Source organism: Citrus sinensis, chromosome 3, assembly GCF_022201045.2.
Source record: "Citrus sinensis cultivar Valencia sweet orange chromosome 3, DVS_A1.0, whole genome shotgun sequence".
Classification (NCBI taxonomy): domain Eukaryota; kingdom Viridiplantae; phylum Streptophyta; class Magnoliopsida; order Sapindales; family Rutaceae; genus Citrus; species Citrus sinensis.
In genome coordinates, this window is record NC_068558.1 from 17,387,175 (window position 1) to 17,412,808 (window position 25,634).

At 32.8% G+C, this 25,634-nt stretch overlaps 2 protein-coding genes and 1 long non-coding RNA gene across 3 annotated transcripts; all 3 read right to left on the reverse strand.

Annotated features, from left to right (window-relative positions):
- Positions 1 to 75: 75 nt before the first annotated feature.
- On the reverse strand, positions 76 to 1,186 carry LOC102626576 (uncharacterized). Its single transcript, XR_372399.4, has 3 exons — positions 737 to 1,186; positions 577 to 631; positions 76 to 391 (listed from the first exon to the last, which is right to left on the reverse strand). It is a non-coding gene; the product is annotated as an uncharacterized LOC102626576 (long non-coding RNA).
- A 145-nt stretch (positions 1,187 to 1,331) lies between these two features.
- LOC127900622 (putative disease resistance protein RGA3) lies at positions 1,332 to 2,973 on the reverse strand. The gene is made up of 3 exons (XM_052435789.1): positions 2,853 to 2,973; positions 2,063 to 2,237; positions 1,332 to 1,719 (listed from the first exon to the last, which is right to left on the reverse strand). Exons 1-3 carry the CDS (start codon positions 2,971 to 2,973, stop codon positions 1,332 to 1,334), a joined length of 684 nt encoding a protein of 227 aa, XP_052291749.1.
- Positions 2,974 to 18,386: 15,413 nt separating this feature from the next.
- Positions 18,387 to 21,762, reverse strand: LOC102626772 (E3 ubiquitin-protein ligase SINAT5-like). Its single transcript, XM_006493251.3, has 3 exons — positions 21,274 to 21,762; positions 19,746 to 20,132; positions 18,387 to 18,911 (listed from the first exon to the last, which is right to left on the reverse strand). The coding sequence occupies exons 1-3, from the start codon at positions 21,541 to 21,543 to the stop codon at positions 18,549 to 18,551; spliced, it is 1,020 nt and encodes a 339-aa protein (XP_006493314.2). The 5' UTR covers positions 21,544 to 21,762; the 3' UTR covers positions 18,387 to 18,548.
- Positions 21,763 to 25,634: the final 3,872 nt, after the last annotated feature.

The following is a 25,634-nucleotide window of genomic DNA, read 5'->3' on the forward strand; positions in this document are numbered from 1 at the left end:
TTTGTAAGGAACCTCGAGGGTACGAGGAAGATTTTATTGATTGAAAATGAAATGATACACCTAACTACTAATGATACACCTAATTACTATTAGGGGTCGTTTGCATGAAGCTATTACAAGAAAATAAAATATAAAAAAGAAAAAAGAGATCAAATCTACAAATATGCTCATAAAATGAAAGACACAAATCAACTAATGCACAAACTTTACAGAACTTGTTGCTAGGATACCTCTGTGTCTCTACTCTCTACAACAAAGTGAAATGTATATTTAAGGATCAACTACATTATTACTTTCTGCGAAAGTGTGCTTCATACAAATTACAATAGCTTCAAACGAATAAATAGCCCATCGATTATGTAACCACGGGAAGAGTCAAAGAGAGGTGAACCTGAAAATTGAATAACCAACATAGGATTAAGTTTTCATTACAAACATCCATACTAGCAGCTATATTGACTATTGTTACATAATTAATTCACTAATCAATCAATGGTACCAATTTAAGAGCTTGATTATGGTTTTATTGCATAATTAATTGAATATCACTACTTAATCAGATAAATGAAATGTTACCGATCAATGAGAGTTATTCCAGAATCTTCAGTTGTCCATTGCCGAATTTCACAATCTGGTTCACAAAAAATCACAGGTTTACAGAAACAAGAGAGGAGATATCAGATTAACATGTTTTGAAAAAGAAAATATGTATTTAATAACATTTAAGTGTACCAACCTATTTAAAATTGATAACATCCTTCCGCTTGAATGCCCAAATAATCAATTTCAATATGTGGCATGTGAGCACTCTTTGACCAATCACATGTTGTCTCCATATCTTTCATACAACTTGGGACCGTCGGCACTGATCCAGGATTGTAATTGCATTTCTTATGGGGGAATAATCAAACTAGACAATTCCAAATCCAAACAGCATCTTATGGATTGTAATTGCATAAGATGCAACTGATCAAGGATTGTAATTGCATTTCTTATGGGGGAATAATCACACTAGATAATTCCAAATCCAAACAGCATCTAGTGCGGGAACACTTTTAAGCCCTCGTGGGAGAGAAACCGAGTTTGAAACATACCACAGGTCTATAGAATGCAGGTTCTTAAGGTCTCCCCATATGGGTTGTTTTTCATCCTCAATATCATTGGAAAAGCTAAACTCTTCACAATAGAAGAGAAGTTGTGGAACCATTCCCCCGGCCAAATTTGTACATGATCACAATGAGCAATGGTCAGAGTGGCGAATGTTGGTGCTGCAGTACTGGTACTAGGACTAGCATTAGTCGTTGTTAACATCATTGTCTGTTGCAATGGCATCAAACTGGTATTCTCCAATCCGTTTCCAAATATGGGTACAATGGAATCAAAATCAACTTAGGGCAACCTGAAATGTCTAACTCAGAAAGACAAGGAAACGAAGGAGGCTCTATCATATCAATTTTTGATCCATCAGCATCATTGTCTATCCTCCTCAACCATCCCTTTAATTCAGGAAAACCAAGGATACTGATGTACTCAAGGGATGAGAATCTGGTCCTGGATGCTATTGAAGAAAAACAAATGTACACCAGAGCATCTAACCAAGAAAGGGTCAAACTCTTTAAAGAAGGTAGTTGCTCTAACGGTGGGATATATTGACATCTCCTACAGTTTCTTATGCAAATTTCAGTTATATCGGACAGAGAGGAAAGCGAACGAGAAAGCCTGACACCCCAAAATAAAATATTGAAAGTTCTCTCAGATTTTTGTGTGGTTTTAGGTCATCTAACAAAGCCTCAACATCTACATCCGTATGCCCACTGAAATGTTAGAGACTCTAGATATTCCTTTGTTTCTAAGTTGGCTAAACCTGCTGCATTTTGCTTGTTACCCGAGTTTTTAATGCTTAGGTGTCTGCCCAAGTTGTTCAGCCCATTCAGTTGGCTCAGCTCAGCCCCCCTGCTTACTATGAAATCTGGTAAAGTATGAAACTACTTAACCACCCAAGTCAATTTGGCATATCACTCAATGATTCACACCCATCAATTATAAGATATCCGAGGCTCACCATCCTTCCAATATTCTTGGCAATTCAGCTAAAGACCGACAGCCATTACAATCTGGTGTTTCTAAATTCAATAGCTTTGACACTGAATTAGGGAGTTTTGTAATCCCATTTCCAGGAAGGTTAAGATACCATAGATGCTTCAACTTACTAATGGAACTTGGCACTATCTCAATCCCTGATCAACTCAAAATTAGCGTACGCAAACACTTAAAAATTTGATCAAATTTTGTTAAAATTTGACATATTTATTGTTCTTTCAAATCTACCCAACAAATGAAAGGTTCTTAAATTCTTAGCTCTACACAATGCGGTTGGAAATTTCAAGGAAGAACCTAAATCGAGCACAAATGAAATGTGAAAAGTTCTTTCATCAATGTTACTTGCATCCAATTTTGACTAGTTACACTCAGTTCTAGAGACTGACCCTGCGAGATCATGGACGAGATCATGAATCTTGCATTTGACTATATTGCCGTCACCATCATATATTACATCTTGGAAAAGCACCTCCAAAGTAAACGCATAAAATACTCATTACCAACATCTTCTGAAAATTGATTGTCGGCTGATAACCCAAAAAACCCTTATGCCATCCAAAAGAAAATTAATTGTTTCTTCCCAATCTAATAATATTTCGGAAAGAGTACACAATAAGAAAAGCATTGGTGCAAATGTGACGGTATATGGTTGTAACTAAGCTCAAGTATTGGTAAAATATGATTTCCTTCCTGTTTTATTTTTGATAATTCCTCTTGCCTAAACGGTAACCAATAAGCTTCTATTTTGTTACAATAGAGTAATCGCCCGACTGTCCTTATGGCAAGGGGAACTCCGACACATTTTTCCACTATATCTTTTCCAATTTCTACTAGTCTTGAACCTCTTGGCTCTACCCCTTGTTCAAATGCCATTAGTATGAACAAAGACCAAGACTGACCTTTAGAAAGGCCTCTTGCAACACGTTCACTACGAGTGGCTACTATTATATTGCTTCCTCCTGCACTATTCCTTAAAAGAGTTTCTAATTTGAGCATTCATCACAATTTTCAATCCATACATCATCCAAAACTAACAAATATTTTTTTCTATCTATTTTTTGGTGATGAACTTCTTGTAATTTGTTCAAATCATGTTTTGAGAATTCTCTATAGGCTACAAATGCTACGGTCTTCTCTAACATTGCTTTATGATAAAAGATATCAGAAATACACATCCATATTCTTAAATCAAAATGATTTTTAACTGTCACATCATTATATACTAGTTGAGTAACTGCAGTTTTGCCTAAACCACCTATTTCCACTATTGTTGTGCGCGGAATGCGGAATCAAGTGCACCAAATAATCACAAGAAAAATAAAGAATACAAAAATTTTTCGTGGTTCAACAATATACTTACGTCCACAGGAGTAAAAGAAAATAATTGTATAACTAACAATTATTAGAGTACAATATTTGAGTAAAGAAAACTTCACTTTCCAAAACTCAAATAGACCTAGTGCTCTCTCACACACTTGAAAGGAAAAACCTCTCAATTACACACATTCTCCAATTGCTCACTCTCTTAACAATTCTATAATTAAATTGTTATTCTCTGAATTTGGAATTCTCTTAAATTTTTGGGATGCCATTCAAGCTCTCATCACCTCTCTATTTATAGCCTAAATAATTGTCAAAACTCAACTTCGCAATTTGCCCATTTGTGCAAGCTTGCATGCTAGCTGTAGTAAGCTTGCATGTTAGCTGTGGCAAGCTTGCATGCCAGCCATATGTTTGTTGAAAAGTTGGCTTTTGGTGCTGACTTTTCAACAATTCTCCACCTTGGCGAAGATTTAGCTAAATCTGAGCCGACTACCAACGAATCATCATCTCCAAAGTGGCTGCATCTCTGTGACTGTTTACGCACCCAAAATTTGTGATCAAGCCAACCGTAGTTCAAAATTCTTCAAACTCAATACGTTCGAAGAATTTGAATTAGTTTCAAGCAATATTGAAACTTAACTCCAGAAATCACTTTTGTCAACATATCTGATGGGTTATCTTTAGTATTGATCTTCTTTAATAACATATCACCACCTTCGATAATTTCTATCACATAATGATATTTCACATCTATATATTTCGTCCGAGCGTAATATTTTTGATACTTCGCAAGGAATATTGCACTTTGATTATCACAGAAGACCACAATGTTCTCTTAGATTACTCCCAAATCATCTAAGAAGTCTTTCAACCAGATAGTTTCCTTTACAGCTTCAGTTACTGCCATGTACTCTGCTTCCGTAATGGACAGAGTAATTGTCAGTTGTAGAATTGACCTCCAGCTAACCAGACCTCCACCCAATGTGAATACATAGCCCGTTGTTGATCTTCGCTTATCTAAGTCTCCAGCAAAATCAGAATCACAATGCACAACACATTGTTGACCACAATTCTTCTTGAATAATAATCCCACATCAACTATTCCATATAGATATCGGAGAATCCACTTCACCGTAAGCCAATGGTCTTTACTCGAATTTTGCATATATCGACTAACCATACTAACAGCTTGAGATATATTTGGCCTTGTGCATACCATAGCATACATAAAACTATCCACAACATTGACATATGGAACACGAGCCATGTAGTCGTGTTTCTCTTGGGAAGAAGAATATGAAGAAGAGCTTAATTTAAAGTGAGAAGCTAGAGGAGTACATACTGGTTTAGTTTTGTCATCCATGCCAAATCTTTCGAGCACTTGCTTGAAATAAGATGTTTGAGTCAACCATACGCTCTTATTCTTCGTGTCTTTATGAATCTACATCCCAAGTACTTTCTGTGCATCAACCAAGTCTTTCATCTCGAACTCAGAAGCCAACTGCTTCTTTAGTCTTTCAATCTCAGTTCTATTCTTGGAAGTTATAAACATATCGTTGACATAGATGTGAAATATCATTATGTGAGAGAGATTATCGAGGGTGGTGATGTGTTATTAAAAAAGATCAATACCAAAGATAACCTATCAGATATGTTGACAAAAATGATTTCTGAAATTAAGTTTCAACATTACTTGAAACTAATTCAAATTCTTCGAATGTGTTGAGTTTGAAAAATTTTGAACTACGGTTGGCTTGATCCCAAATTTTGAGTACGTAGGTAGTCACAGAGATGTAACTATTTTGGAGATGATGATTCGTTGGTAGTCGGCTCAGATTTGGTCAAATCTTCGTCGAAGTAGAGAATTGTTGAAAAGTCAGCACCAAAAGCCTACTTTTCAACAAATATATGGCTAGCATGCAAGCTTGCCACAGCTAACATGCAAGCTTACTACAGCTAGCATGCAAGCTTACACAAATGGGCAAATTGCTAAGTTGAGTTTTGCCCATTATTTAGACTATAAATAGAGAGATAATGAGAGCTTGAATGGCATCCCAAATATTTGAGAGAATTCAAAATTGAGAGAATAACAATTCAGTTATAGAATTGTTAAGAGAGTGAGCAATTGGAGAATGTGTGTAATTGAAATATATTTTTTTTCAAGTGTGTGAGAGAGCACTGAGTGTTATTTGGGTTCTAGAAAGTGTAAACTCAAATATTGTATTCTAATAATTGTTAGTTATACATTTTTTTTTTGCTCCCGTGGACGTAGACATATTGTCAAACCACATAAGATTATTGTATTATTTATTTTTTAGAACAACGTCAAGATCGATTTGAATAAGGGCATCCATAACTTCGCGCCTCCACATGACGAAGTTGATTTTCCCATCAAAATTTTCAATATTGATCTTTTGGCCTCCTATAATAGGTGCTGAATGGAAGTTTCACCTTCTACAATTTTCTCAACGAACTATTTCCATTTGAAAAACAGCCTCTATAATGTTAATTTCGCATAAATAAATATACCAGGAAAGTTTTCAGGAGAATGGAGGGGTCACAGTGATCCTACTTAAAACCTAGACTGCTTAGACTCTTATCATTTTGTTGACAAAACTTTCTTAAATATGCATAAATACACACTACTTAGATTGTCTCTCAAGTACAAATGATTGTCTACATCGTGTTCGTAAACAGTACCGTATACGTAAACAGTATCGTATCCCTCCAAATATGAACCGTTGGCTCTGATAGCACTTGTTGTGCGCGGAATGTGGAATCAAGCGCATCAAATAATCACAAAAAAAACTAAAGAACACAAAAATTTTATGTGGTTCGGTAATACACCTACGTTCATAGGAGTAAGAGAAAATAATTGTATAACTAACAATTATTATAGTACAATATTTGAGTGAAGAAAATTTCACTTTTCAGAACCTAAATACACCCAGTACTCTCTTACACACTTGAAAAGAAAAATCTCTCAATTACACACATTCTACAATTGTTCACTCTCTTAATAATTATATAATTAAATTGTTATTCTCTCAATTTAAAATTCTCTCAAATTTTTGAGATGTCATTTAAACTCTCATCACCTCTCTATTTATAGCATGAATAATGACTAAAACTTAACTTAACAATTTATCCATTTTTATAAGCTTGCATGTTAGTTGTAATAAGCTTGCATATTAAAGCTATATATTTGTTGAAAAATTAACTTTTGGTGCTGACTTTTCAACAGCTATAGGAATGATTGAGACATGATGCACATCATTTGAGGCCGATAAGTGGTTTATAATTCCATTTTTATCGCCACCTCTCCCGATAATCTCTTCTGCCGACATATAAGAGTGTGTTTCCCTTATATTTCTCTCTGAAACTTCTCTTTCATTAGGACGCTCAGAAAGATGAAACTGTTGATCATTTTCTATCGACTCTAGTCTCTTTCTAATACTCTTAATTTTATGACCCATCTTAAGAACTTATGCAAATTCGTTTTCCTATGAGAAGAAGTTGCGTACCTCTTTTGCCACTATACTCCCAGTCATTGTCTTTTGCCGCAAGAATTCAGTGGAGAAATTATCCAGTAGATAATCTGCGGAGCAAACTGCATCTTTCAGCATTTGTAGCCAACCCGTCACAGCACGATTATGTCTGCTGTGCCGCTATTCAGCATCAAGAAGTACAACATGGATAGTTTCAACAGTTGCCCTGAGCTTGCCAATCTCATCTGGAACGCCGTAGGCCGATCCGATTTCATAAAAAATCTGAGAAGCCAATAGTTCCAAGATCTTCCCGGCATCGTCAAAGAGAAGTGCTTCAGCTATTTGTTCTCGCTTGCTGGAATGCGAGTGAATTAAAAAGAAGGGTAATTTTTAAAAACCACCCCTGAGGTTTGCCTCTGATACACCTAGAGAGAATATATGCATATATTGACAACATACCCCCTGGCCGTTTATAAGAGTTATACATCCGTTAGGTAGTTGAGGGCAATAACGTAAATGGCCTATTTTTTTATTTTTAAATCTTACAAAAGCTGATATAAAGTGATTGATTAGACAAGAGCAGCTAGAGAATGGACATGGCTTTGAAGCTAGTGAAACCCCAGGGGGTAGGAACCCATTTTCAAACACACTGACAATGCTTATCTTCATTTCTTCTTCTTCTTTTTTCTGAACATAACTTTAACACCCGCTGAATTTAGCAATAGCAGAGGCACGCGTACATACACTTAGCTAACAAGTCATTTGCTCAACTATGCTTCCATCTGAATTTCGGCGACGACTGGCATCTGAACAGCCGGCGATTGAAGAGAGTAACAGGTGTGTATTTCTATGAAAGTTTAAAACTGAAGTTGGGTTTTATTATATTCTTGGATTTTGTTAAATTGTTGCTAGTTAGACACTTCGTATTTTTTATATAGTTAATTAAACTATATAACTCAAGAAATCAAACAGTGAACTTGCACAATATCCTCTGCTTTCTTGACTGCTTGATCCAATTGATTGTTTTGAACTTGCTGAAGCCATGACAAGTATGAGAGTTGAGATGCTTTGCAAACGAAGAATATTGTGCAAATAAAGAATCAAATTATACCAATTTAAATAGAGTAAAGCAGCACTGATATTACCGTTGGTTACCAACGGTAATATCAGTGTTGCTTTTATATTAATTACTTTAAAATATTTTAATCTATTTGTCTTATTACTACCTAATTGTTACTGTTAAAATACTTGGTTTAAAGGGCATTTCAATCTTTTTAACACCTAATTCAGTTTTGTTTTATATATGATTTTGTAATGTTAAAAAATAAATTCATAAGGGTATAATAGCCTTTCCAATACTCTTTTCCATTTGGGGCCAAAAAGCAAGATTTCTACAGTATCAAATTATCTTGTCATTCCTTGAAATGTGTTGTTAAGGGCATTTTTGAATATTCCCTTAACTGCCTAACGGATATATAACTCTTATAAACGGCCAGGGGGATGTTGTCAATATATGCATATATTCTCTCTAGGTGTATCAGAGGCAAACCTCAGGGGTGATTTTTAAAAATTACCCTTAAAAAGAATGAATAAAAGGTACTGAAAGAAAAGATAGTAGGAGCAAAGCATATAGAGTACTAATATTTATGGAAAGCCATCGAGACTCGCTCAGAGCTTTGGTGATTGATGTGAACTTGGAAGCATTTATATAACAATAAGAAATTAATTAGGCCCCAGCAACAATTATGAAATAACCATGGAAAGAGCAAGAAAAGCTAAGCGTAACTATAGCCAATGGGCCGTGTTGGCCCACCAACTGTCGGCCCACAAGAGTTCGTGGGCTGGCACGGCACAGCCCACCAATTTGGCGGGCCGTGCCTACTTTTTTTTTTCAATTGAGCCCAATATGGCCAGGCTCGTGCCATGTCCAAAAAAAGCCCACTAATTTTTTTTTTGCGTGCTTAAAAAAGTTTATGTGCTTGGCGTGCTTTATTCAAGCCCACGTACCTGACATGCTTTTTTAAGCCCACCAACATAATAATAATAATAATATTCACAATCATAATCATATTAATTTTTATTAAGAGAGCAATTAACATTTTATTATTAGTTTATCACAATTTCACAACTATATATTTTATTTCACAATAATCAATCATAATTCATAACACAACAATACATAAATTTAATTAAATTTAATTCCATAGATCATAATAATAATTAATTAAAATTAAAAATACAATCCTCGAATAATCATTACAATAAGTTGTAACTATGAAATATTAATGTAACAAATCATAGGTATCAACTTACAAGTTACAACTACAAAACACGAACTATGATCAATTGACGAATAACAAGCACAAAAAAAACATTTATTAATCACAACTATGAATACGGGAAACGAGCAAGGTTAATTCTATCTCGGCTGGTGGCGAGCTAAACAATTTGACACGTGCCGCGTAAACCCAAGGTGCCATGGCTGTTTGAATAAATAACTTCTCGATGACAATAGTTGTACCTCAAGATCATCCGCTTGTAAGGTCGATGCAAACTATTATCTATTATTGCCTCCCTTATTGTAGTAAAATTTTGAAAAAACTCATTTAAAAAATGACTTCTGGGCTGATTTAACCTAACGTTTTGTTGAGGTCCAACTACATCAACACCGTATTCTTGAGGGTGTTGAGGTTCTTCTGCATTCATATTATGTTGCTGCGGATTCATAATGATTTTGGCTTTTAGAATATTGGAAAGTTTGAGGAAAAAGAAGAAGAATAAGAATTGTGAAGCATCATAGCATAATGGCGTGTATATATAATATTAGATAGTAATAAAAAGACAAAAATTACTCTACATAATGAAACTTGAATTGACTGCACTGCAAATCTGCAATCTGCACGTCTGCACGTGCACTATATGACAACTACCGTGTTGAAAATTTGAGTTGAGAACTTAAATTCAAAGAAATAAAATACTCTACATAATGAATGCAAGCTCCTCCCGTATTACTAGTTTACTACTATAATATTATCTCATCAACACACTTGACACTTGTGATAGGATTTATTAACATTGCGATAATTGCGTGATTCTCTTGTAACAATGAACCATATTTTTTTTTAATTTAATATGTTGTTTTAAAAAAAATTAATTACTAAAATTATTTTAAAAATAAAAAATTCTAAATTAATTTTATTACTCACCCAACGGACAAAAAAAAATTCTGAATTATTTGAATAAAAAAAAATTCTGAATTAATTGAATTACTCACCCAATGGACAAATTTTTTTTTAATTAACAGTAAAATTGATATGACTACTCAATTTTACAGTATAAGCAATCAGGCTCTGATTATCAATTAATGTTTTCTGATTTTTAATGACAAAAAAATTTTTAATTAATTTCATATTTTCATTACTCACCCAACGGACAAAAAAAATTCTGAATTAATTGAATTAACAATGAAGTTGATATGCCTTTAAAAAAAAACAATAAAGTTGATAGGACTAGGTGACTAGTCAATTTCACTTTCACAGCATGGACACTCAACAATTAAACTTGACTAGCTTACATAATTTGTAAGCTACAGACTGCAGCATCAGCCGTTGGATGTGGAGTGAGAAACTAAACAATAGACAATCGAATGGTGGGAATGGGATGACGCGAGATGTTTGTTACAGAATCGGTACCATAGAGTCATAGACAGGTCCCTCAACAATTAATTTTTAATAATAAAAAATTCTAAATTAAATCAATTACTCACCTTACAATTCCAACAGACAAATGAATGATTAAATGCAATTGTTTAATTTGCTGCAGCCTTACAGAGTTGTAGGAAGCTTTGCAGTTGTAGACTTGTAAGTTTGCAGCGTGTTTGCCCGTTTTTGACCGTTAATATGTTTACTTTTTTATTCTATTTAAACAATTAAATTATTTTCGAATTCATCTCACTTCTCAATCTCTAATTCTCTATCTTCTCGTTATCTCTCTTGTCTCATCAGTCATCTCTAGTCTCTGCTTGCCCAATCTTCTTTGCTACAATTCCAACAACAATTCCAGCAACTTTTCTTTGTTATTGAAATCTCAAACAAAAGCAAAACATCATTCAACACCATTTAACACACGAATCTCCATTCTCTTGCTCAATAAATTTTTTTCTTTTTTTCACCCGCACAAATACATTCCAGACGCCTTTATTTACCAAAACACTAATTATATAAAATGGTTCACTCTCATTTCGAGTTAGATGAGAATTTTAATTTTGTTGAAGAGAGGGAGGAAGTTGCAAATGAAGAAATTGCTGCACCAGAATTTGATCCAAGTAATATATTTATTGTCCCACTTGAACAATCGCCTCCTACTTCTCAAGCAAGTCAAAGTGGTTCTACTTCAACTGCCGGTCCTACTACTACCTCCAAACGACAAAGAACATCGATTGTTTGGTCAAGTTTTACTTTGGAAAAACGTCAAAATAAAAAAGGTGAAATGGTGGATCAAGCAGTGTGTAAATATTGTCAATCTGCTTTAAGTGCCAAAAGCAATGGTGGAACTGGACATCTTAGACGACATATGGAAACTTGTCAGACAAAACACGCGCCACAAGACCCAACACAAACCCAACTCTCACAATATGGTTCTGGACCTTCCGGTATAACATCATTCAGATATTCACAACATAACATGCGAGAAGGATTGGCTCGGTAGATTGCTGCAGCAGAACAACCTTTAACATTTTCAGAAGATGAACGTCTAATAAATTTTTTGCAAAGGTATGTTCAGCCTCAACTTAAGAAAGTGCCTAGAAATACATTAAAACGTGATTTAACTAAAATTTTTCATGACATGAAAAAACTTTTAATTAATACTTTTATCAATTTTAATGGTGTTATTTCAATTTCTTCTGATTGTTGGACTGTTATTAATATGGTTGGTTATTTTTGTGTGACTTCGCACTCTATACATGAGCTTAATGGTAAATGGAGGTCAGAAAAAAAATTGCTTGCATTTCGTGAATTAGAATATCCTCACACTGGTTCAGTAATTTATGCAGCTATAATATCTGTTTTAAGAGAATATGAAATTACTGATAAATTGTTTAACATATCATTTGATAATGCATTTGCCAATACAACGGCAATTGATATGTTTTTGCGGAATATTTCTACTCTCATGCCTGCACGTGGTTCAAAATTTTTTCATGTGAGATGTGTGTGTCATATTATTAATTTAATTGTTCAAGCTGGTATGACTCATATAAATCATTATTTAGAAAAAAATTAGAGCAGCCATTTTATATATTAGAGCACCTTCAAGACGTCAACAATTTTTGGAGACGTTGAAAATTTTTGGATTGAAAAGGAGAAAATTCAACCTTGACATGAAAGTTCGTTGGAATTCTACGTATTTAATGTTGCTTTCTTGTCAAAACTATTTTGAAGCAATTTCTAATTTTTACAATGAGAGAATGAATGATGAATATTATCATATCACTGCTTATGATTGGAATGTTGCATTTAAATTTATGGATTTTTAAAGGTATTTTATTATGCTACTCTTGCATGTTCTACTGTTTATGAGCCTACTTCATGTAGAGTGTTAATGCACTTGTATAATATAAGTTATACTTTTAAGACTTTTAGAGAGAATATTATGTTTAAAAATATTTGTGATACCATGGAGGAAAAATTCCAAAAATATTGGAAAGATATTCCCCACCTATTTATTTTTGTAGCAGTGTTGGATCCTACAATCAAGGAAGTTGGTGCAAAACTTTTAGTTAAAGGTATTAGTGAAAATTTACAAACCGGGCTTGATACAAATTTTGATACAATTATGTCCTCTATGCATGAACTTTTTAATTTTTATCGAAATAAATTCGGATCAAGCAATACATATTCTAATGTTCAACAAGCATCGACTTCTTATAAAAATCCAGCTCACCTTTTGTTACTCAAAGGTAAGGGTGTTGCCTCTAGTATTGATACTAATCGTAATGAATTGCAAAGATATTGTTCTGCCAATCTTAAAGATTTAGCAACTCCTTCACAATTGCAAAATTTTGATATTTTAGAATTTTGGATGGGTAAGACATCTTTTTTCCCTATATTATCCATTATGGCCCGTGATCTACTAACCCCTCCAGCTTCAACTATAGCATCAGAATCAGCTTTTAGTATAGGTGTCAGAATTCTAGATGAATATCGGTCAAGATTGTCATAAGAGACATTAGACTCTTTGTTGTGTTTGAAAGATTGGGAAGATGCTGAACGTCGAGTGCAACAAGATTGGCAAAATGCTTTAATTAAACAAATTGAGAGTTTGAATGTTGATCAAGATGAAGTGGATCCAGATTATGCAGAGTACTGAACATTGAAGCCACTTCCAAAGACTAGAGACTTTTTTTTCTTGTAACTTTTTGAAACAAATTTTATTAGTGAGAATGTTGTAAATTTGCAAATGATAGATGATTCAGTAGGTGCCAACCTAGTTGGGATGTATTGTTAATTGTAGTGATGCAAATTACACCTAATTTTATTTGAATTACTAATATTATAATTGTACTTTAACTTCATTTAATGAAAATGTAATTTTTAATTTATCATAATTTTTCTTGTGTATAAAATGAAAAATATTTCATTCACAAATAAAACGTATCTCTATTAAATATTAACTAAGTTATGATTTAATATTAATAAAAATATTTCATATGAAAAATATTTTATTATTAATTTTGTAAAAAAATTTATTTTTTATTTATAATTTATAAATTTATGATATTTATAATTTTATTTATTAAAATCATGATATTTAGTTATTTACTTATTCATTTAATAAATTATAAACATAAATAAATATCATAAATAAAATTATGATATTTATAATTTTATTTGTTAAAATCATGATATTTACTTATTCATTTAATAAATTATAAAAATAAAAAATTAGAATATTTATTTAAACTAAGATTTAATGATTTAAATTAATTTTTAAAAGTCTATGCTAAAAAATATATTAAAACATTTAATTTTAAGATATTTTACTTTAATTTCATAACATTTTATATTTACTTTTTGTTAAAAAAATTTACTTAGATATATTTTGGTCCACGTGCTATTAATAGCTCACGGGCTGCGTGCTAGCCCACTAATGAACCGTGCTTATTACGTGCTTTTTCGCGTGTCGTACTTTGGCCCATCTTTAATCGTGTCGTGCTTTAAGGCTCGCGTGCCTAAAATTCTAGGCCCGGCACGGCCCACATGCGTGTCGTGCTGTGCCTCGTGCCTCACCGAAACGTGCTCGTGCCGTGCCGTGCCATACGGACGCGTGTCGTGCCCGTGCCGTGACACGTGCCGCTCGGCTCATTGGCTATCTTTAGCTAAGCGTAACACCTGCTAGGCAATTTTACACCGCTCGAATTAAAATTCTATCCACACAACAGATTAGAATAATTCAGAATAAATAAATCTTTAATGGAAAAATGAATAAAAAGCAACGTGATGTTAATTGTACTATTGTTGAGGGGAGATTTTAATCATTCCACGTGTTTCCCGCTCTGATAGGCGGATGCGGTTTTGCGGTTTTGCTATCAAAAGAAAATGTTATTTGAAAGTAAGGTTTAGAGGCTAATGCACCTTAAAACTAAATGCAATGATAATTCTTAACACTCTATTTTATCGATTGCTTTGCTTTCTCTTCTATTTGATTGTGGAATCTAGGGGTGGGCATTCGGATCCGGTTAACTCGAACCGAACCCAAAGTTTATTTCGGGTTCAGTTCGGTTTGGGTTAACCTGTGCAATCCGAATGAATTCAAATTATCAACCCATTTGGGTTAAAATTCGGTTCGGGTTAAACCCGAATCAAATTTTAACCCAAACAGGTTAAATTTTTTTTTTAAGTTTTGGCTTTTAAAAATAAATAAATAAATATATATATATATATATATATATATATATGTATTAAACAAAAAAAAATCTCTTTGACTACATGTTTTATGTTTTATTAACTTAAAAAAGACTTGTTGAAATGTTGTTAATGATGTTTGGATTTGAGATTTTTGGATTTTAAGTGGTTTTTGATAGAATTTGTGGATTAAATTGTTCCAACCCGTTCTAACCCGAATTACCAACCCAATCTGATCCGAATTACGAATCCAAACCGAACCGAACCAAATTAAATTCGGTTCGATTCGGTTTGGGTTGGCGTTTTCAACCCGATTGGGTTCAATTCTCCAACCTGATCTGGTTGAAACCCAAACCGAAACCCGAATAACCCGAACTGAAACCCGATATGCCCACCCCTGGTGGAATCAGTGCAGTCACTGCTATTTATTAACTGTTTCAAAGTGTTTGGGGATAAATTTGAGGCATTGATTTGGGTCAATGGACAAGCGACACGTGTTAGCAGAGAATAATAGAGGAGAAAAATCAATAATTTTAAATGAATGAAGGGTAACTCAAGATAAGCTAGGGCCTAAAGATAATCTCGTAGAGAGAGAGGATGGCTTCAATAAATTTATCCAATTCAAGGGGTAAAAGTAGAATTCAAGAATGATAATTAGAGTCTTCACCCTGTGTGGGCTTATAGGCCATCAAAAAAGGAATAAATATTTTTGACCTTTAGGTTAAAAGCAAGAGACTAATGAAAGAATAATTAGCTGAACATAACAACGAGGAAATGACATGTCAGCACTCCTCAATTGTCCTTTGAGAAGCAGCAAGACCACTACATCAGCTTCTGCCACATGGCAAAGTACAAAGATCACATGATGGCCAGAGGAATTACTTGTTCACCAAGTTTACTTGGTTACTATCAAGTTAATAAAAGGAAAAGATGAAAATAGCCTTACTTATGGAGAATAGACTAATGAAAATTCGTCAGTTGTCTAAAAATACTAAAGTACCCTTAGGAACACTCTTATATAAGTTCCACATATTCAATTTTAAAAAGAATCTCTCTTTTTGCTGTATTTCAATCTCGACGGTCTTTTCAAGATCTGATTTCTTAAGAGGGTGCTTTATACTCTTCTTCCTCCATTTTTATACTTCCATGGAAGATCTTACCACCTTATCTCTTACAAAAGTTTTCCCTTATTCTTATCTTAGAAAACTCTCTTCATAAGATCTTCATTTCCCTTATGTTGTTATTCACTATAAACCACTTTTAATAATGTTTTATTGATATTATAAAGTAAACCATGTAATACTTCATTTTTACAGTAGATTATAGATGAGTTACACCTACGGACGTAAGCCAAAGGTGCAGAACACGTAAAATTTTGTGCATTCTTTATTTTTCATGCTTATTTTTTGCTTATTATGATGCTTTTGGTGCTCGTATTATATTTCATTTATGAACTCACTTGAGATACACCACGAGCTCTATTGAATCCCCCAAATAAGTTCTTTAAAGTTATCTCCTAACTATACTTGAGGTACCCTTGAGCTCCTTATGTTAACTCTCTAAAATAACTCCCACCGATCTCATACTGGTCTCCGTATTATTGCAAATTCATAAAACCTTAGTTCACCTCCCAAATCACTTCAGCTCACCTCCCATATCACCTCAGCTATATCCTTTGCCTTGAACAGCAAAAAAACATTCTCAAATCCAAACTTAACACAATCTTTCCCTATATATAAATTTGTTTGTTTAAATCGGATTAACCTGGATGCAAGGATGGAGCCAGCATGGGACCAATTGGGGCACAGGCCCCAACTGGCTTTTAAAATTTTTTTTATGATTATATTAAAAAATTATATTTTATTTGTTATTTACGAAAAATGCCCCAACTGAATTGTAAAATTTGAAAGTGACTTCAGTAATTTAAAAATATTTCATATTGTCCCTAGTTTAAATATCTAATTCTAAATAATTTAATTAGTTATCAACATTTCATGAAACTCGATTAAAGACAAGAGAACAAATATTTAAAAAACAATCATAACAAAATGTTAGTATAATGGTTAATGGACCGGGCTTTAATCTTTTTATTTTCTATTCAAGCAAAATCAATTATTTGGTCCTTCAACAATGACTCATAAGTCGTAAGTCTATCTAATTCTAATTTTTAATTTTCTAATTAATCTTTCGTTTAGTTTTAAAATCTATAATTTTATCATGCATTCATGTTTGCTCTGTGTGTTATAATATATGAATATTTTTGTTATTATTAAAAGATTTTAAAAGCAAATTAAGTAATAATCTAGTCTTGTATATTGAAAAATATATTTTTGCTTATATTGATAATGAAATTATCATACATTATTTTCAACTCATAAAATCACATTGAGGAGTTTTCAACGAGAACAATTGTAATAGGTAACTTTATTACCAATGAATATTATATTATAATTGTAATGTTATATATTGCTATCTAAATTTTTAGAAGTGTATTATGCTTTAAATAATGTTTCAATTAGATGCGTGCAGACGCACTCTACAAGAAGTACGATTGTGCATGTGGCAAGCTCCCATTTGGAGTTTGTGGGGCCCCCAACACAGTTTCCCAAATGAAAACTTATCACACGCGCAGTTGCGCATTCGAGTTATGTTTGATTTTAAATGTGCCCCAACTCGATCAAAATCCTGGCTACATCCCTGTTTGGATGTGATGAGAACAACTACTAAATAGTTCAAATCGGATCCTAGCGAAAATCTGGTTAAAACACAAAAGATTAATTCAATGCAGTTTGCATACCTCTTGCCATCTATCACACAAAGCATCATAAAAACAATTGAAGGGAAAATATATAGTTCCATGATTTTTTCTTGATTCATCTATCATAAAATAAGATCCCTAATCCCAGCGACATCAAATGAAGTTTTAAGGGTCAGCTTCGTGTAGCACATTCCATTGAGTTACAACCCAGTGATGCATTTCCTTGAACAGTTTCTGTGCATAACTTAAAAATATTTACACTTGGAGACAATCAAACAGAGGCGGTTTGCACTCGATTATCAGATAAAAAGACTCCGTTCTTGAGCAGCCAATAGAGATTCTGACTTCTGTGAACCACCAAATCGGAATTTAGAATCAAACGAATGATTATCTTCTCTCCAACATGAGATTGAATTACAAGGAGTAAAGCTCTAATCTAATGAGAGTATTGTAAATGAATCGCTGAGGATCTCTGATTTTCTCAAAACCCAGAGACTCCTAAAAAATGAAGTGTGTTTATATTAAAAAATTAGAGGATTTAGTGTGACTGTAATTGGAGAAGACTGAGCTTTTGAATAAGTCATTAATTTTGCCGCCATCTCATAGTTACATCGTATTGTCGTCTAAAAGAATAATATAAACACGACTTCACGTTTCGGTGCTAGTTAATCAAACGACTTGTCGTCCAATTTTTACTGCTGAAATTGCTTTCACCTACCTGTAGAATCAACTTTTTCTTTTTAATATTTGTTGAAGGTTATTTGATCAAGCCGATGGTGGCGGCGCCCCCCGGGGAAGGGGGGGCGCGGGGTGTTAGAGGGGAAAAAAAGGTTGTACAATTTACTGAAGATGAAAAAGCCATTCTCAGTTCCGTTACAACGGACCAGAAAACTTGACACAGCTTCAACACACCAGAAAAATGTTCCAAACAAATCACAAATAAAAAAAAAAGAACTTGAATACAAAAATCACCTCTCAGCTACATAGGTTTGGTATGCACACGCCAGCATCTGGATTCTGTTGTTCCTTCCATATCCTCCCAGTAACTCTTAGCTTCAGCTCCTTCCTGTCCCCACCAGAGAAGAAAAGCGCCATGTTTCGTTGGATGATAAGACCATCGTGGCTATCTCTGACCTTCCGGTGGCAATCCCGGATGCTTCGGGGTGTTCCCTCCCAACTGAGCTTCCTACCATTTCCCCCAACCTCTAGGCTATAGCTATAGCTTCGAGCTTCAGTCTCATCACCCATAAAACGGAGGAATGCCATGTAAACAGGAGCTGTCCCAAGCTGGTATGCTTCGAAATGAAGGCAGAAGTATTGACCAAAACAATGGAAAACCTGGCCCAATAAAGAGTGGGGAAAAAAGGGAAAAGGACAGTGACACTTCCGTAGCTTGGCAATATGGTCAAGAAGACCCCTTAGAATTGGTCATATAGACCTCTTTTTAGACAATTATTCCAAATGAAATACAGTTGAGTCACTATAGTCAAAGGGCATAATTGTGCTAAAAGGAGACTATGTGACAATTTCTGAAAATAAGGGGGTCCCTATAACCATTTTGCCAAACCACGGGGTGGCATTGTCATTTTCCCATTAAAAAAAAAAATACAAACATATGAATAACGGGTTTAATGTGTGATTTCTTTAGGTGTGTGCTTGGAACCAGTCATGAAATTGTTTTTGCAACAGGCAGGGATATGGATGGTCAATGCACATCCTCAAATAAGCCACTAATCATCACACTGATGGATATAACAAATGCAAGCAGCCTTGCCAACTACTTTCATAATAAGATTGCCCTTAATCCTTTTTAACTGAACAACAAAGCCATAAACATAGCCATAAACATACAAACCACAGAACAGTTGACCCCAATCAAAAGAAAACACATAATCACCATTTATACATGAAGCAAGATTCTAGTCTTGGATAACCGAAAAATAAAAGCAAATGCTTTCGAAAATGAATGTGCCTGAAGTTTCGAACAGTTGCATAGAAGCACTACAGGGGCACTTCTATCTAAAAGGTGTTAATTGTGAAGTTTTATTGCATAAGGTTTAATCAGAAATCCACACAATGAAAAAATGTTAAAACACTATATTTGCCAGGAACCATCACACTTACGTCAAATGTATAGAGCAAATTAACGAATCTTTAATCAAATACACTTACTGTAAGCATCCATGTAGCATTCTCTACTTCACGGGGATTGGACTTCACATAGCGATGATTGAATGTGCATCCTGTGTGCATATCTACTTTGTGATCGTCCCTCAAATGGGCAACCAAGTATGGGATGTCCCCAACGACAGAGCAATCTGACCCAGCATATGGGCAGTTATACGGTCTGAAGGTGCACATAACCTCATGTTTAAGTTTGCTGTAATATGGAAATATCTCTGGGCAACCCAGGTGGTAATACTTGCATGGCAGTTCAAGTGATTCAGCCACCTTCTCCAATGCTAAACACCTAATATCTCCGAGCTCCTGTCTACAAGTGGGGCACCGGTTGTGTACCCTTGTTTTACAAGTGGAACAAAGTGTGTGTCCATTGTGGCACTGTAGAAGAGATATATTGCATAAAAGAGCAGCTCATAATCCAAGACTTGCACAAATATAAATATCAGATAAAATTCAGAATCTAAAGACAAAACCTATGTTCCTTTTTCTCTCAATATTTTAATGAATATTTGAACTAATATAAGTATTTTAATTAACCTCCACATAACTTGAAGTCTTCAAAAAGAAACCTTTAATGGTGTTAAACAACACCAAGGCAAGACTCGTAACATATAAAAGGAAAAAGTATTTTAGAAGATGCTACTTGCTGTGAAAATGCAATAGGGTGCGAGTCATCTTAATTCTTACATATCTAAAAGTAATGTCGTCACCACCACTTAGAAGGGACCATGCATTGCAAATTAGCAACAAGTACTAATGAGCACAGAATACTGTTAAACAGGATGAGCATTGACCTCTACATCACACATCCTGGACCAAAAAAAAGAAGAAGTTCAAATAGGAACAATATATGACTCAAAGGTTCTGCAGTGAACATTATTGAGCGAAGGATGCATTAACATGAGAGACACTTATAACCATCTAATGCACAATTGGAATTGCATAAAAAATTGTTATTTCACAGAAAAAAAAAAACACAAAGACAACCATCTAAGTTATTCTATTGGTCACCACAACTTTTCTTTAACAATAAACTACATATTTTTCCAAAACCTGCAGAAATAGACTTCAGCAGGAGCTCCAGTTGGGTCCTCTGTTAGCATTATGAATTTAGAATAAATATCCCATCCGTTACAGTCTTGTACTCTTGTTCAGGTTCATTCCTTGGTCAAAAAGAAAGAAAAGTACCGTATGAATTAGAGTCTAAGTTCAAACCCTTCCAATTGACCTTAATCTAGTACTTGCTAGAACTCCATAATCTAACACCCAAAGGTTCTATCTTAATCAACATACTTCATTAACGGACATTAAGAAGAATTCATTACTTAAACAAATTCAATATTATTCATCCTAAGAAGATCCAAAAAGTCTATGAATCAAACTTAAATTCAGTTAAAAAACAATCCGAAAACCAATGCACATGCAAAATCAAGTCATCAATGCCATCAAAATCCCCATTTCAAAAATCCATCCAAACCAACTAATTACCAAAGATAATTTTTTTTCAGAAAAAAACTACCTGATGTATTGGTGGGTACATAGAATTGGTGCAAACAGGGCATTCAAGCAACTCATGAACACTGGTGGCAGGGGCGATCGCCGTGGGACCCACAATACCATTGATGCCATTAGTGTTTGCTGCATTATTGTTGTTGATGGCATTATTGTGAGGCTTTGATGATGCAAATTGATGGTGATGAAGAAGAGGAGGATGGTGATGATGGCTGATCTCATCCTCATCCATCAACCCATCCATGGATGACACACACTCAATACTATCCAATTCCATCTGACAATAAAACAAAATCAACAACAATTTTTTTTCAATTTTTAATCAAAAACTTTTAATGGGTATCTTTCTTTTTCTCTCTTCTTCTCCAAAGTTTTTTTTTTTTTTTCTTACGAAGAAGAAGAAGAGAGAAAAAAAAAAGATTTGGATTTCCCAGAAACCAAACCACCACTTAAAAAAAGGGCAAAAAAAAAATTCTTTTCTTCGTCAGCGCTTTTTCTTTAATTATTTTGTTTTTTATTTTTTTCTCTCTCTCTCTCGCGCTATTTTGTGAACTGTGAAAAAAGAGATGTATAAGGATGACCGTTTGATTTCCAAAAGAGCGCTCGATTTGTAATCCGACGGCTATTTGAATTTTTATTTTTTATTTTGTTTTCTTATTGTTGTTTCCGACAGGACAACCTTGTGACATCGACTTCAACTGCAATGAAAGCAAACAAAAATAGTAAAACATGCAAATGTTGTACTACTGTACAACCAACTTTTTACTTTTATTTTATTCTATTTTTGTTGTTGTTGTATTTACAATCCACTTAAAGAAATGTTACCTAACATTTGAAACTTGTAACGACGAAATTGTTAGTTATTTTTAAAAGGGTCATTCTACAATGGAGTCATTAAAGTAATGGCATCAATATCGTAATTAAATATAAATTATGTAAATAAAATATAAGACATATAAATTTAATGTAAAATTTATAAATTAGTATTAAGTATACACAAAATATAAACTATATAAATGGTATATAAGACTTGTAAAAAAAGTAAAAATAAATAAATTAATATAGAAGTGGTAAATTGTTGTATTATTGGTAAATAAAATAAAAAATTTATAAATATAATATAAAACTCGTAAACCAATATTAAGTATAAAATAAAACATAAATTGTGTAAATGGAACATAAGATTTGTAAATAGAAGATAAAACAAGTAAATCAATATAAGAGTTGTAAACTGACATATTATTGATAAATAAAACAAAAAACTTATTGATATAACAGAAAATTTGTAAATCAACATTAAGTGTAAAATAAAACATAAATAATATGAATGGAACATAAGACTTGTAAATGAAAAATAAAATAAGTAAATCGACATAGGAGTGGTAAACAAAATAAAAACTTATCAATATAACATAAAACTTATAAATTAACATTAAGTGCCAAGTAAAATATAAATTAAGTAAATGAAACATGAAACTTATAAATTGTGTTGACCTAAATGACTCATGACTTTGATTTTGATGGTAATAAACCATGTGTCAAGGGTTTATTGGTAAAAGTTTATTAGCCAATATATGTTCCAAATCTCACTAGCTCTTGAGGATTAAAAGCCAAAAATCATCTATGTGAGAATAAGTTCAAAGCATTCAAATGGATGAAGGCTTAAAGCTCATCAAATCAAGGACAGACATAAAAAATACTAGCTTAAGTGATTTTCTCTTGTTGTGGTTCTTGTAAAGCTAATATGATTAATTGAATGCATGTCTAAGCACTTAAAAACTCAAATTATTTTCATGATTTTTTTTAAGAAAATCATTCTCATAAAATAAAGATCCTTTTCTTTAAAAGAAAAAATGATTTTATGAAATGAGTAGTTTTCAGTTTATGGACCAAAATGGGCCTATTTGAATCTTTAAGACATTTTTAGGGGAAAATTATGATTTTGGATCAATTAGGAGTAAACTGGTTGTGGCAAATGGCTAACCGATATCTTTGGAAGAGGCTCTGGATGCAAATGGTGAGCCGTTTACTTCAAGTGGCTAACCCATGACTTTTGGGAGAGTTTTTAGATTAGAAGGCTAACTGATAATTTTTAAGCGGTAATCCGAATTCGCAAAATTTTCAAAATTGTCTCAAAACGATAACTTGCCATAATAAACGGAGATCCGTTTCAAATTAACGATAATCTGATAATTCCCAAAAATAAAATAATAGCTAGTTTTTCTTACTCATACTATAAAAAGACAAGTCAAACTCATTTCAAAAGTGCTTGCTCACCTTATTCATTATCTTCTTCAATTTTTATTAAGCTTAATATTGTTCATACAAATTGCCTTGAGATTTCATTTGCTTATTCATTTACACTAATTTATCATTGAGCAATAATTCAATCTTTGTAAACTTCAATTTCATTTAAAAAATTGAATGCTTGTAAGTGAGGGGAAACATTTAAGGAAGAAGTGTGTGATTATTTCTTATTGCAAAAGTTTATGGACACATTGGAGGTCAATTATAAACATTTTGAAGCCTTGGGTTATAAGGCTTGAATAATGAAATCCTCAAGTACGGTTGGCTTGGAGGGGTAGCTGTAGGCGGATTTTGCCAAACCATATAAAATAAAATCTTATGTTTGGTTTCCTTTCCCTTACATCTTTGAATTCACTCATTGTTATATTTATTGTTATTAGTTGAATTCCAAATTGGTATTGGATTGCTTTTTTTATCGTTTAATATTTTTTAGAAACCTAATTCACCAATTCTTTTGGGTTGTTTAGCTAGACTTTCAAATAGAAGGTGAAACAAGTAAATTAAAATAAGAGTAATAAATTGATTTATCATTGGTAAACAAAGTAATATAAAACTTGTAAATCAACATTAAGTGTAAAATGAAATATAAATTATGTAAATGAAATAGAAAATTTGTAAATGAAATGTAAAATAAGTAACTTATATATGAGTTATTAAAAACATAATAACTTACAAATGTAAAATTAGTAAATAATTCTACATTGAATAATGATAATTTTGGGTTTATGTAATACATGTGATGATATATGTAAAGTTCTATTAAGGATAAAACTTATTCTTAAAATTATATTTTGAAAAGCTATTCTTTTCATATCTTTCAATACTGTTTGTAAAATAAATGATTTTACATCATTCTAAACCCTCCTTAACAGCAATCCTAAATGTTCTTTTAGTATTAAGTAAAAAGCAAAGTTTGAAACTTTATGAAATATGTATAAAACTGAAAATTAGATAAATTTTATTGATATTTCCTATATGTCTAGTAAAATTATTTTTACTTATGTAACCTGTGTAGTAAACAAATATTATGATGAACGAAAAAAAAATTTATCGATGTCCTATGATGAATATAGAATTTATGGTTAAATTAATTTAATTAAACTTATTTCAATTGTTTTCAATACAAATTTTTGTTTTTAATTGATGATATATTTTATTTTTTAATTAAATTAAATGAATAAACTATTTTTTAAATAAATTTTAATGTTGATTTACAAGTTTTCTGCTATTTTTACGAGTATTTGTTTTGTTTGCAATTTTAAAACACTAATTTCACTCTTATTTACCTTATATTTACTAGTCACATGTGTAATTTACAAAATTTATGTTCATTACAACATTGATACTATAATTTTAATCATGGCATCATATAATTTTCCTTTTTAAAAACTTGTTACTGATAACTGAGAAAGTTATCGCTTATACGTTATTATTCCAAGCAAGGTATAGTAATTTTTTTTTTAATCTCTATTTTTAGAAATTTGTCACACATGACTCTTTTTAGATAAATATTAGCGCATGTCCTCCAAAGTATATTTTATTATAAAAATGTAAATTTATTCAATTTTGAATCCAAAGTATGTAATTTGTATAAATCATTCTTACAAAATGACAGAACAAAAGCAAACCCAAATTATAATAAAAGTTACAATTGGATACTTGTATTGACTTGTCGTGTGTTTTGTATGTAGTGGGATAGATTCTGTTTGAGCATGGAGACAAAATAAAAGTTAGATTCGAAAGCATTTTAACATTAACAAGGCATGTTTGATGTTTCCATAAAAGAAGATATTAAAAAAAAAAGAAAAAGAAAGAACAAATAGGCCAGAGCAGATTCAATTCTACTTGTGACGGTGAGCTCCAACCTGCCGGGTTTAGAAAATAGAACAGAAGAAGCTTTAACGGTTGACTTATAACTTCGATAGGTACCATATTCCACACCTTCACATCGTCAAATCATTAAATTTTATTAGTTTTTTTTGATTTTATTGATTTTTTTTTTTTGAGAAGTTATTGATTTTTTTTTTTTGATTTTATTGACTACATGAGAGATTACATTAT

Excerpts from the sequence above, each read along its gene's own strand:
- LOC127900622 (XM_052435789.1), bottom strand. The coding sequence starts at position 2,973 with ATGGCATTTGAACAAGGGGTAGAGCCAAGAGGTTCAAGACTAGTAGAA. Across the intron at positions 2,238-2,852 it reads AGTCGGGCGATTACTCTATT|GGATTGAGATAGTGCCAAGT; the intron begins GTAACAAAATAG and ends TGAGTTGATCAG. Across the intron at positions 1,720-2,062 it reads CCAAGAATATTGGAAGGATG|GCTTTCTCGTTCGCTTTCCT; the intron begins GTGAGCCTCGGA and ends TTGGGGTGTCAG.
- LOC102626772 (XM_006493251.3), bottom strand. The coding sequence starts at position 21,543 with ATGGAATTGGATAGTATTGAGTGTGTGTCATCCATGGATGGGTTGATG. Across the intron at positions 20,133-21,273 it reads TGTACCCACCAATACATCAG|TGCCACAATGGACACACACT; the intron begins GTAGTTTTTTTC and ends TCTCTTCTACAG. Across the intron at positions 18,912-19,745 it reads ATGCTACATGGATGCTTACA|GTTTTCCATTGTTTTGGTCA; the intron begins GTAAGTGTATTT and ends TTATTGGGCCAG.